Raw genomic sequence first — 12,909 nt, forward strand, 5'->3', positions numbered from 1 at the left:
ACAGCCCCTAGGTCTTTGTAACACATTTTCAAGTGTGTTACCAACTTCTCCTCTGAGTGTCGTATGCACATTTTCATTAGCCTAATGTCCCACTCAGTTTTCCTGTGTAATATTTCTGATTTTAGTGTATTATAGAGCTCATGAAGTGTAAGGGATCATTCACCTATTTGGATGTTTCTCTGTGAGGAAACGGATGACATTGGAGCGATGCAATTAAGCTACGACCCGGAACGTCATAGACAGAGACTCAGCGGTGACGTTTAGATGCTGAGTTTCAGTTTTTGTGATTGATTATAACGCTAGATTTATAGTATCAGTGTTATACAGCGTCACCCTCAAATTGTGCATTATGCATGAGTGCCCTTCTAGTTATTCAATAATTTGTTGTTGTCATGGCAGCAATCTAGTGGTCCTATTATCTGTATAAAAATAAATTCACTTATGTTGGGAAAATCTTTCTTGCACTGATCTCTCTTCTTTCAGTTTGTTTTCCAAATCCCTGAATTAATAATATTCAAAAAGAAAGAGGCTGAAAGATCAGCTATAAAGAATGAAGGTCAGCGTAAAGCCCTGCTCTGGGACCTCAAAGTGTTCCGCAGTTTATGAGAAAGCAAAATCTAAAATCACAAGCCTAAGTTAATGAGTTACAGGTTGTGAAATAAAGGTCATAAAGCCATAAAAGATGGCTACATATCCAACCAGGACCAGTAATCACAGTTTCTGCACACACAAACCATAGAAAAGGCTGCTTCTTAGGATTTCTGTGTCATGGTACTGTATGTGTATTAGTGGGCCGAGCTTGTAAATCTCTTGGAATAGATAACACATGGCCACCTGGAATCAAATTGCATTGTGATCCCTGTGTGATAATCAATCTGACCACGCTGCATTTTATTCACACCTAGTACGTTTGTTCTCATGTTCTGTATTTATGCCTGCAGTGTAATTGGATTTTAGTTTTTATTCACGTTATGCAAAGTAGGCAAGAAGTTTGGGAGCTGTCACTGTAAACAATATGGCAAGTTTGGGGTCATAAGATGTTCTGCACATCCTGTTTATTTTTATTAGATGCTGAAAGTGGCATTTTTATGACAACGGAATAACTTTTTAGCTGCAAAAATTTGAAAAAAAAGAAAAGAACACTTTAGGACAGAATGGTACTGTCAAAGCAGCGGACACTTAAGTTCAACCGTGAGATTGGAGTAATTCCCTTACTGTACGGCCTCTTAAATCTTTAATTATTAAACACACTCCTCTCCGGAGACACCTGTATCACATGTGCCTCAGGCAGCAGTGTGCCACCATCGAAAAATGGTAATGGCGACGAGGAACACAGCACGAACAAGTCAAAAGGGCAGGAATAGCTCCTCATTAGTGGAAAACTAGAGCCTGCGATTGTGCACCATGAGTCAACCATAGGCATCACCACACGCCGCGAAGCTACCTCTCGTTTACCTCCTGTTGGCATCCATGGGGGAGCTCGCAACATTTTTTAGTCGGTTTCTCTCCGGTCCCCACTCCCCTCTCTTTTTGCGCTGTGCCAATTAAGAGAGCCTAAGCGACACCCTGGGCCATTTTCTTTCTGAGCCATGGCTCACAGGAGATGCGTAATTGGAGAGAAGACACAGACCGGTGGGTCTCATCTTCTCTCTTCTGTTCCCTTATCGCCGCCTTCTATCGTCCTGCCGCAACCCCCTGCACACCTCCTACACACACACACACACACAACCACAACTGCATAGGGGTAATGAGATAGAGAAGTAGATGAGCTGTGTGAGTGTGAAGGACCTGCGGTGATGTACTGTCTGGCTGATGTACAGTTGCCTCTCAGGGTTACACATTGTTCCGCTTGATGCAACAAATAAGAAAGCAGTCATCTGTAGCACTTTTTACTTTTGTAAGGCACATTGAAAACCGTGGCAACGACAGAACGAGAAAGTGAGGGTCAGTAAAGACATTTTCATCCGTGATGAGGAAATGAATTCAGCCGATCCAGTTTGTGATGATGAGGTTCTCTCCACAACGCGTACAGTGGATTAACTGGTGCTTTATACCGGACTGTGGTCTACTGCTCTACTTATAAAGCCTAGAGCATTCCTTTGCTTTTATGGCAATCTAGGCTATGTATCAGCTAATGATGGTTTCACAAGAAAAGAAAAGACATGTCATATCTAAAATGCTGTCACATTATTGTTATCAATATGTATGTCTAACATATTTAACCATTCCATTAACCTCTAACTATAGAGACCATAGACTATGGGTCATTTTGACACTGTGAAACGTAGCAGGGACACAGCTTCTGGATCCACGTTACTCAGTGTTACTAATGTCTATCGGGGTTGTCTTTATTAGACATTAATACAGTCAATGACTGGCTCGTACTCAGAAAAACACAAAACATGCAGCAAAACTTTTTTTTTCTGCTGCAGTAGTGCCCAAAATAAATGCACAGAACAAGATCTACAAACATACATGATGATTTGTAAAGAAACTGTAAAGAGCACGCATGTATTTGCTTCAAAAATACAAGGAGATATCGCCCAACCTAAATAAATGTCAAGTAATACAGCAAATATAATCTATAAAAATACAAACCCAGCTTGTATATTTCTAAAATATTTTAAAGCCTCTGACCTATTTGCATTAATTAGCATATTGTCAAATTACCTGACTTACGAGGACTTTGTTCACAAATGTGTGTTGCATTTACATGTTGTCGGGGAGGCGCGGTTCAGTGAGTACAGAAAAAGAGGCCTTGAGAAAGCTGAGAGTAGTGTAATAAATATTCTGTTTTGTTAAAATATTGTACCTTATGGTTTAAATTCAAATAGTTCAGAGGATCCTGGATGAGTGTGGTGTTCAGTTGTGGCCTGTACACTGACTTCACTGCAAAGTCAAGGGGTCTGTGTTGAGCCTTAAAAGAAAGATTTAAAGTGCCAGGTGCAAGACTCCTTTGCCAGCAAGTAAATGCAACGCATACAGATACAATGAAGGATGAATAAATGAGTGGAGAAACCAAACTAATGTAGATGTTTCCATACAGGACATTAATGGTTTGATGAGTATGATAAATGATGAGGAAGTGATGTGCCATATGCTATGGCAAACAGTCACCAGATCCCGATTTAACACTTACGGGAGATTTTGGAGCAGTGAACACCATCATCATTAAAACTACCAAATGCCTCCTGATGTTTGTCATGGCTTCTGAGGACTAGGCGTGCATGATATATCGACTCAATATCGTTATCATGATATCACGTTGCGCAATATTATGTTGAAAGTGTTGCGATAAGTATGTAATATTTTGTTTATATTGTGGAGCACTGCGTCCCGTCCGTTGGCTGTGTGGCTTAGTTGTGTTTGATTTAGAGCCCTCTTGAAACGCTATAATGATCATGTTTCATTGGCCAGTTACCGTGCCACTTGCACAATGGGTCCATTAGGTGACAAACCCTATGGAGCGTACCAAGTGTGTGCATTTTTCGACAGAGTGACAGTGTAAGTGAAGAAATTGACAGACAACAAAATGGAACAAATCAGAGAAGCGAAAGAAAAGTTGTGTCCTGTTCTCTTTATTTATATATGTCATACTGTACAACCAGTAAAACATGTCCTGTTCTGTAGACATGGTTGTTATTTATTTATTTATTCATGTTGTACCAGTCCAATATGACTGTCAGTTGAAATAAACCTTGTGTTATGAATCTATTTTGATGCGTTTTCCCGTAACTTTTGTGTTTAACATTTTACATGTTTAAAAATATCAAAATTTATATTTATCGCAATATTCATAATCGATATCGCAATATCACATTTTGTTAATATCGTTTAACCCTTCTGAGGACTCATGTAAACCTGCATTAAGAGTCAGGGTTTGAGTAGCAAGCTTCCCAAAAGCTAATTACAAGTGGCTGTAATCAGCACTTAAGCATCAGGACCTTCGTCATCAGTTGAAACATTTCCCCCAGGAGGAACTCCAGCCTCCTGTTTTCTGAGAGGAGAGGCTGCTGCCAGGGGAGGGACTTTATTTATTTTTTTATGTTTTTTAATCCTACAGCTGGGTAATGGGACAGTAACAGCTTGATTCCATCTCTCTGAAGACCACTCTGTCAGGCATAAGACATGTTGCAGATCATCTCTTCACACGCGACACCACCTGGGGCCGATTAGATGAGAGGAAGTGTGTCTGCCAGTGTGATTTTACTGTTATTAGTCATTTCTTCCCTCTGGCTGGATGGCAACTTTGGTTCTTTTGTTTAGATGAATTAAGCTCTATCAGTGCTCAGTAGTTTGTAATAGGTTGACCAGTTGGGAGGAAATATATTGGGTGTGAAGTAATGGTCAAATACTTCCCTAGGGTCATGCACTTTGACCCTGACAAACAGATAGGGTCGCATCTAACAATTATTTTCATTGTCGATTATTTTCTCGATTACTCAGTTAGTTGTTTGTTCTATTAAATGCCATAAAATTGTGAAAAAAGTCTATCAGTGTTTCCCAAAACCCAAGATGACGTCCTCAAATGTCTTGTTTTGTCCAGAACTCAAAGATATCCATTTTACTGTCCCAGAGGAGTGAAGAAACAAACAAATATTCACATTTAAGAACCTGGAATCAGAATTGTTACTCTTTTTTTCCCATAAAACAATTACTCAAACAGATTAATGGATTATCCAAATAGTTTCATTGTTTTACACAATAATAACCAGCTAAATCTGCGAGGAACAGAACCTTTCAGTACTATATTTACAGTTTGTTGTGACAAATGGCTCACTGAAGTCAATTTTCTGTAGTGTTCTAGTCAATAGATGTCCTATAGCTGAATGTCAGCAGCCAGCATCGCTTTAGCAAACACACCACCGGCTTTGGTGTTGACATTGAATTTCATACGACATTAAATATTTTGTCCTCTGTGACGAAAACAAATCACAAAGTTTTTTTCTCACGCGGCATTGCGTTGTTTTGAAACGTGTCCTGGGCTGACAGGTGGACTGACAGTTTAAATGATAGTGTACCTTTCTGACGGTTTTCTCTTCTGCTTCATGTCTGCGGGCCAAATGAAAAATGAGGCGAGTAGAATTCTGCTGAAATGTCACTTCACATTTCTTGCTTCAGGCATCATGTGATATCACAAGGACACATGGGCTGAAAACCTCAGGAGGATAGTTTCCTTAAAATGTGAACAGGATAGGGAACAAAATAGCTCCAGCCAGCAGCCAAATGATGGTAAAGCTGTGGTTCTTAGTGTCTTTCCTCTGAAAGATAAAGTCAGCTGGCTAAAATCGTGACAGTCTGGTTTAGGGCTGAATGATTATTTTCATTGTCGATGAATATGCTGATTATTTTCTCTCCATGACCGGTTAGTTGTTTGCTAACTAGAAAATATTCACATCTAATAAGCTGGAATAAGAATTTAACTTAAAAAAAAAGAAAAAAAAAAAAAGTAAACTGATTAATCGATTGATCTTTGCAGCTCTAGTCCGGTGTTTTCTTCTCTTTATGGACTGTCACAGTTGACGAGTCATTTCCATCTACAAAGCATTGGATGTGGCTAACAGGTGCTGGGCTGACCCTTTGCTGTGTAGGAAATGTATAGTAAATATTGTCTTTCATCCCTCTCCCTGTCCCACTCCCTGTCTCTGTCTTTCTGCAGTGTGGGTGTGGCTGTGGGGGTTTGTGTCCATCACCATCATCAGCCTGCTATCTCTGCTGGGCGTGGTGCTCGTACCCATCCTCAAACAATCCTGCTTCAAGTTCCTGCTCACCTTCCTGGTGGCGCTGGCGGTGGGCACGCTCAGTGGCGACGCTCTCCTTCACCTGCTGCCTCACGTGAGTACGCCACAGACGGCCAGGACTCTATTGGTGTACAGTGAATTATGATCCATTTTGTAGAGCAGTCATAGTCTTTTAGCAGTCTTTTACATAATGAAATGCTGCGCTCTTGTCTTCTCCACCCATTGGGGGCACACCCACAGCAACGGTTGATATCAATACATTTGGGAGAACTACTGTATATTTACAGTATAACAAAAGTCAGGGTCTGTATGCATAACACCTCGAAGAAATGGTCTTAAAATGGTCCTAAACTTGACTTACAAGTCAAACACTTTTTTTTAAGTAAAAAGTAGGACTTTGTATAACATACCTGCAAACTAGTCGCATTCGGCGAAAATCGCCGTTTTGAATGGGAAAATGTCATCCACGTGAATCGTGTAGATCCGAAGAGTTTTTATTTGGGGGGGGTCCGAGACCCAGTGCTAATATGGCACCGGTGCCTTAATAACCGTTCTCTACCGGACCGAATAGCAACGTCGATTTTTGTGCCTTATTTAGGTGCCACTTAAATGCCTATGCTTCTCTCTGATGCTCTGAAAACGGACGTTAGAGGGAACTGAAACATCACCGCACGGGGCGCTAGTCAACACTACACCTGACAGCAGTTAACGTTAGCTAGCAGCTGGAGTAAACACAGTTAAAATGCTGACAGATAAACGGTGTAAAAGTGTGTCTGTATACTGAATACTGGAGAGGATTCCAACAGTCTGTAGCTGCTGTTATCTGAAAAACAACACACATGTTGCGTTCACTTGAAATTTGCCTTGCCAGCCTCGTGCTGCATTCAAAGTTGTTGTAAAATACCCTTTTCCCATCCAGTGGTTGTTTTTGTCGTTTAACAGGAATTTACTGGTGAAATAACTTATTGTTATAAGTTATTGTTATTCCATTTTTAATAAATCATTTAATTTTGACCCCTGTTTTGGGCTCCTTTTTTTTTTTTTTTTGTAGATCAACTTTTTATTGTTTTATATTTTTGAACAGACAAATACAATTGAACAAGATGCTCCTTTTTTAAATATATATATATATATATATATGTGTGTGTCTCCTTTTTCAGCTCTTCTGAGTTTGCAGGTATAAAGAAGCTGAAAGTAACTTTCAGCAAAGTCTAAGTGTGATTCTTAAGTGCCTCACTGTTGTAAAAAGGACTACAAGCACTACCTTTCCTGACTATCTGTACCATCTAATAAAAAAAATCATTTGTGGCCGGGAAGGCTCAGTGGGTAGAGCAGGCGCACATATATAGAGGTGTGTGCCTCGACGCAGAAGGTCCAGGGTTCGAGTCCGACCTGGACGATTTTCCTGCATGTCTTCCCCCTCTCTCTCCCCTTTCATATCTGGCTGTCCTTTCCATTAAAGGATGAAATGCCCAAAAAAATCATTAAAAGCCCCAAAAAGTGATTTGCTGTTTTGATATAATATTCATCAGGTCTAATGAGTTGAAGATGGCTATGGTAACCCATTTAAGTGATATTCATCTGCAGATGCCCTATATAGTGATTGTATGCAACTCAAACAGGGTTCAATCTAAAAATAAAATATTTCCTTAGAAAGTTTACTCGCAGGTTTAAATATTTAGTTACGTTTCATTGTCTTTCATCTGAACTCTTGTATTCCACCACTGAGCTAATCTAATTATTGCAGTTTTGATAATTGGTATAACACTGTTAATGTAAATAGGTAGGATCACATTTAAACATGCAAACATTTAATTGTATTCCTGATGAATCCATCATGTCATGAACTTTTAGTTTTATTTGGTATGGCTAATGTGGGAAAGACTCTTTTAATAACTTATCATCATATACATTTGCAAAATATGAAAGTGTGTCGCTGCTGCCTCTGCCAGTCACTTCTAACTAACTCAGGATACCTTGTTCTGGATATTTTCACCACATTTTTCATTGATACTGAAAACTTTGAGTCCCTCTTGCTCTGACCAGGACATGTCTTACGCACCAAGTGGATCCGTGTGCACAGTCCCACTAGGTGTTTCAGTGATCATCAGCTATCCACTGCTCATTCTGTCTCTCAACAGTAAGAGTCATCAGGGATTAGGGCTAGGTATCGTTCAAAGAATTTTGATACCGGTACCAATACCTTGACTTAATACCCGTTCCTGAACGATACTTTTTCGGATACCAATTTTATAAAATACACTTTAAAGCTTTAGTGCATAACATTTTTATGTTAATGGTCATAAGTTACATGCAAGCCATTGCCAAATGAGTTGATACAAAGCTAATTAAGACTATCAGCTTCACAAACTCTCTCTGTTTATCTCAGTATGGCTATGTTTACAACATAATGTGGGGTCGTCCGGCAACTTTCACACGCAGAAACTCGAGTGAAGATAGTGACCTCTTCTGAAGAGTCCGTCATGTTTTTTTAATCCTCTGTGTCCAACTTGATTTGATGGGGTAAACGCTACCAGCAACTGCATGGAGGAGGTGTGGGGGTGGTGCACCATCACTGAAGGCTTGTGTAATGTGGATCCAATGACAGTGCTGTTGTCATTACTTAGAATTCCTCATGGGGGGAGACAGAAACTACGCACTATAGCTTTAACAAAAAGAAATTATAAAAATGACACATTACGGCAGAAATCTTTTAATTTATTTACTATGTGAGCGCCAGAGTTTTTCCTGCATGCCTCTATTAGATGTACCGCTAGACAGCCAATCAGCAGCATTATTAGATCTTGGTGTAAGCATGGTAATTGGCTCACTGACGCTGATGAGATTTACTCCTTAGGTATTAAAATTTGGTATCGAGTGACATTTTTCGATACTAAGGAGGCAATTCGGTCGGTGCCCAAAAAGAATTCGAATTCGGTACCCAGACCTAACAGGGATTCGATTTGCGTGAGTCTTGGAAATAAAATCTGTGTCCTGATAAATGTGTGATCCTCCGCCCTCACTATCATCCTCCTCTCATTGGTGGTATGTTCCTCTTCCCGTCTACAGTCCCAGGGACAGCACGACCACAGCGAGCCTGCGACGAGTCAGGACACAGATCTGGTAACAGCCTTTGATGGAGTGTGGAAGGGCCTAACGGCGCTGGCCGGCATCTACCTCCTCTTCATCATCGAACACTGTATCGGCATGTTTAAGCACTACAAAGACCACAGGGTAAGATAAACATGACCCAGCTGTAGACAATAGACTGGGCTGAACCTTACTGTTGCAAGGCTGTTATCAGACACTTAATTCTCACAAGCGATTGCTTTTTGTCTGCTATATTCCTTGAGTGTGGTTCTTGTTGATAACAGACATGTATTGAATTTCCGTGGACAGAGCATTAAAACTGTGTCTCTGCTCACAGGGCATGAAGAAGGGGAGCGAGGAGGGCAAGATTGGCAGGAAGTTGTCCGATCACAAGTTAAATCGGCGCTCAGATGCAGAGTGGCTGCACTTGAAGCCGCTCAGTGAAGGTAAGAAGCATTCAGTCGTGCAGTGTTTTACAGCACTTTTAGCCTCAGCCTGGCTAAAAAGGGGGGCTTTGCCTCCGCGGCTGTACACTGTAACTGTAACATTTCCTCTATCCTCCAGACCCTGACAGCACCGCTGTCTCCTGCGACAACGGTCACAACGACACGCAGCTCACAGAGCTCCAGACGCCCGACTCTCCCACCAACAAGACGCCCCTGGCGCCCACAATCCCCCAACAAGAGCACCAGTCACCCACTAAGGAGAACAGACGCAAGGTCAAGAAGCACGGACACTCGCACGGACACGGCCACTCTCACGGTGGGAACTGCCACTCAGACCAGGAGATGAAGGACGCCGGTATAGCCAGCATCGCCTGGATGGTCATCATGGGCGATGGCATGCATAACTTCAGCGACGGCCTGGCTATAGGTAAGAGGCTACGGGTTTGAATTTTTATCTGCAGTGTCCGCTTGTAGAGGTAAATAAATCAGGAATTCCTGTTACTCCACAGACACGTCAGACAAAACATTTTTTTTTTAGCTCAATGTAACTTACTTGAATACTTCCGAAGCTTTCACCCTCATTTAATGGCCTCCCTCAAAATTTCAAACATCACAAAGGCCTCATGAAATGCCATGTTCCGATCAGAAGTTAGGATTAGTTAATGGTTACTGTGGTTATTGGTTTAGATTCTGTAAGCTCTGCTAACATTATGCTGCTGCCACATTTACTGTACCATTAAAAACGGTTATAAAAGTAATGGCTCTAAAGAGTTTAAGGACTATTTTGAGAAATGCCTTGAATGTTTGATCTGTACAAAAACTTAAGTGTAAATACACGTTGTGATTTTATGTGGCGGACTCATTTTTGGTTGGGCGCAGTGACTTTGTGTTTAGGAGTAGAAGCTCCAGGAAGTCACTGTGCCCTGCCAAGGCTAGCTGTATGCGTTTCCCCATGTTTCCCGTCTTTATGCTAAGCTAAATGGCTCTAGCTTCACTTTTAGTGTACAGACATGAGAGCGATATCAATCTTCTCAACTTTCAGCACAACAGCAAACAAGCGTTACTTCCATTCCTAACAGTTCCTGAACCTATTGTCTCTACAGGCGCAGCATTCAGTGCAAACCTGACAGGAGGCATCAGTACATCAGTGGCTGTTTTCTGCCATGAATTGCCTCATGAACTTGGTAAGTGGAGTGCAACAACAGAAAATGTCAACAAAACTAAACAAAAGAAGTCATTTTCTCATTTCCCACTTGACAGTGCACACTTGATGTATTCAACAAGTAGAACAAAGATGTATTGTGAAGGCCTTTCAGTACGCTCACACAATGGTAACCAGTGTGTTTAAATCACTGCCTCATTCAAAAGAGCTTTTTTTTTAACTCACCTGGACTGAAACTTTATTCCGAGGGAGTCTCAGGCCCCCTCGGCCCCTTGGAACACAGCAGCGTCACTAATCACTCTTCCCCTCACTCCAGAAAAATGTACTTTTTCCCCGATTTAATGGCTTTTGTCTGACAGCAGCGAAATGGCTTGTCACCGTGTCTGTCAGTGAAGATTATGTACTGTGCCTGCCACACGTTCCATACAGTCAGGTTTTAAAGACGGCACAGCTGCCGGTGCATTCATTTGCATTCATATCGGTTCCCTCCGAGGACCCAGTTTGCTTCAGTTTGACTCAGCAACAGTGTACATTTTTGTTCCAAGTACTTTTTTGTTTTTTACTCCCGAGTGCTCTCCTCTGCCTTTGTTTATAGAGAGGAAGAGGTGGCGAGAGTGGGGCGTAAAAGACAGACAATGAGGCCATGCACAGCAGATCAGTACTAATGATGTGTCTTGTTGTAGCGTGGTTTCCGTACCTCGTTTGTGGGCTTGATGACTATAGCAGTGTCAATTACGGCGGAGTGTGAACCAGTGAATAATAGCCCACATTTGTCTGCCTGCTCCCCCTTGTGTTGACAAGCTGCATCCTGTCCTACTGTTATTGCTGTGTTTAGGGGGAAAAGAGGAAAAATTGGGCCTTTGTTAAAAGCATCTCTGTGAGGAAAAGCGATGAAACACATTTGGGGTTTACCAATGCTACAGAAACCTGCTTTTAAGTTTTACTGTGAGGCTTCAGGACCGTATAGAAGAGCTTTGATTCTGGTCCAACATTTTTGTCTCTATTCTGACTCCGTCGTACTCGAGTTTCCAGATGGTTGACTGCCGCACAAATCCCGTCTCAAGCGGCATGTGAAGTTTTGCGAGATCAGTCTCTCCCCGCGTTATTTCACATTTCCTGTTGATTTGGCACCCGCTCTTCAGGCACACTTGCTGTCGAGCCTTCACCCCTGTAGGGCTGCTTGTCAGACGAACCCAGCAGTTTGACAAGTGCACCTCTCGGTTCCTTCTGAACACAAAAGCTGTCCCCCGCCTGGCAGCTGGATGGCAAAGATGATGATTATAAGGGTTCTTAACCACCCAGAGTGAAGCTAATTGGCAGTGATGGGTGTGTTAATTGCAGTAGATGAGGTGGCGGCAGGCGTGTCTGACTGTCGGACGGATTGGAACCAGTGAGGCAGGAAACGCAAAAGAAGAGGGGGAAAAAAAAGGGCCATTGAAGCGAGGTGTGTGTGCGGACTGTCTCTCTTTAACTTCTCCTCCCTCTTCTCTGGGTTTGATTGATGGATGAGAGCAGAGTGGTAATATATTCATTGAGGTAATTAGCAAGGAAAAGAGGCCGCTTGTTACACGGTGCAGGAAATGTAGGCCACCCCCTTCTCAGTATTCATCTCTCTTTCCAAATCCAGGGCGTTTCCGCTGAGACTTGGGCCTCTTCCCGCATTTGGCCCAGCAATGATTGAAGAGGCTAGAGAGGCTACGGCACGCATGTGTAATCATGAGTGTATCAGAAGGCGAGTTAAAGACATATTTCTTAGAAAGAGCAGCTCCTGGTGTGTTTTCACCACCTGCTTGAAGAGACAGATAGGAGGCAGGTGTTTGGCGGGAATTTGCTTTGAACGAAAGAAACGACCAAAAGAGTAAAACAAAACCACAGTGTGACAAGGGGCCAAGCTATTTACTGAGGGGTTTAAATGCAGCAAAGTTCACGTCACGTCAAATTAGACACGCAGCTGTCACTGCTGCAGCATTACACTTTCTGTTACTTTTACCTTTCATAAACAACTTGTGAATGAACAGAATCATTCATGACACAGAGTGGTTTCACTCAGAGAACCCTGAGTGTTGCATGTTGGGATATAGTGTCAGAATAAGTGATGGGTGCATGGGAGATGGCTTTAATGGTGTTTAAATGAGTGTGTGTGTGTGTGTGTGTGTGTGTGTGTGTGTGTGTGTGTGTGTGTGTGTCTCTCCTGGCTGACAGGTGACTTTGCGGTGCTGCTGAAAGCGGGGATGTCAGTGAAGCAGGCCATTGCCTACAATCTGCTGTCCGCCCTCATGGCCTACGTTGGCATGGTGATTGGCACAGCTGTGGGCCAGTACACACACAATGTCACCAGCTGGATCTTCGCCATCACGGCTGGCATGTTCCTTTATGTGGCTCTGGTGGATATGGTAAGTTGGCACACTGTTCTTGACAGCCCCAGAGCGATAATTGTCCCCCAACAACATCAGCTTAACTTTCACTGCCT

At 42.3% G+C, this 12,909-nt stretch overlaps 1 protein-coding gene across 4 annotated transcripts in view; it reads left to right on the forward strand.

The window, feature by feature from the left end:
* Positions 1 to 12,909, forward strand: part of slc39a10 (solute carrier family 39 member 10) — a 36,864-nt gene that overhangs the window by 21,250 nt on the left and 2,705 nt on the right. For all 4 annotated transcript variants that reach the window (XM_031291305.2, XM_036004330.1, XM_036004331.1 and 1 more), the window contains 6 exons: positions 5,660 to 5,835; positions 8,811 to 8,975; positions 9,169 to 9,277; positions 9,396 to 9,704; positions 10,381 to 10,461; positions 12,642 to 12,832. In XM_031291305.2, coding sequence (XP_031147165.1) covers positions 5,660 to 5,835; positions 8,811 to 8,975; positions 9,169 to 9,277; positions 9,396 to 9,704; positions 10,381 to 10,461; positions 12,642 to 12,832 — 1,031 coding nt within the window. The remainder of the gene's footprint in view (positions 1 to 5,659; positions 5,836 to 8,810; positions 8,976 to 9,168; positions 9,278 to 9,395; positions 9,705 to 10,380; positions 10,462 to 12,641; positions 12,833 to 12,909) is intronic.

Source organism: Sander lucioperca, chromosome 8 (genome assembly GCF_008315115.2).
Source record: "Sander lucioperca isolate FBNREF2018 chromosome 8, SLUC_FBN_1.2, whole genome shotgun sequence".
NCBI classification, from domain to species: domain Eukaryota; kingdom Metazoa; phylum Chordata; class Actinopteri; order Perciformes; family Percidae; genus Sander; species Sander lucioperca.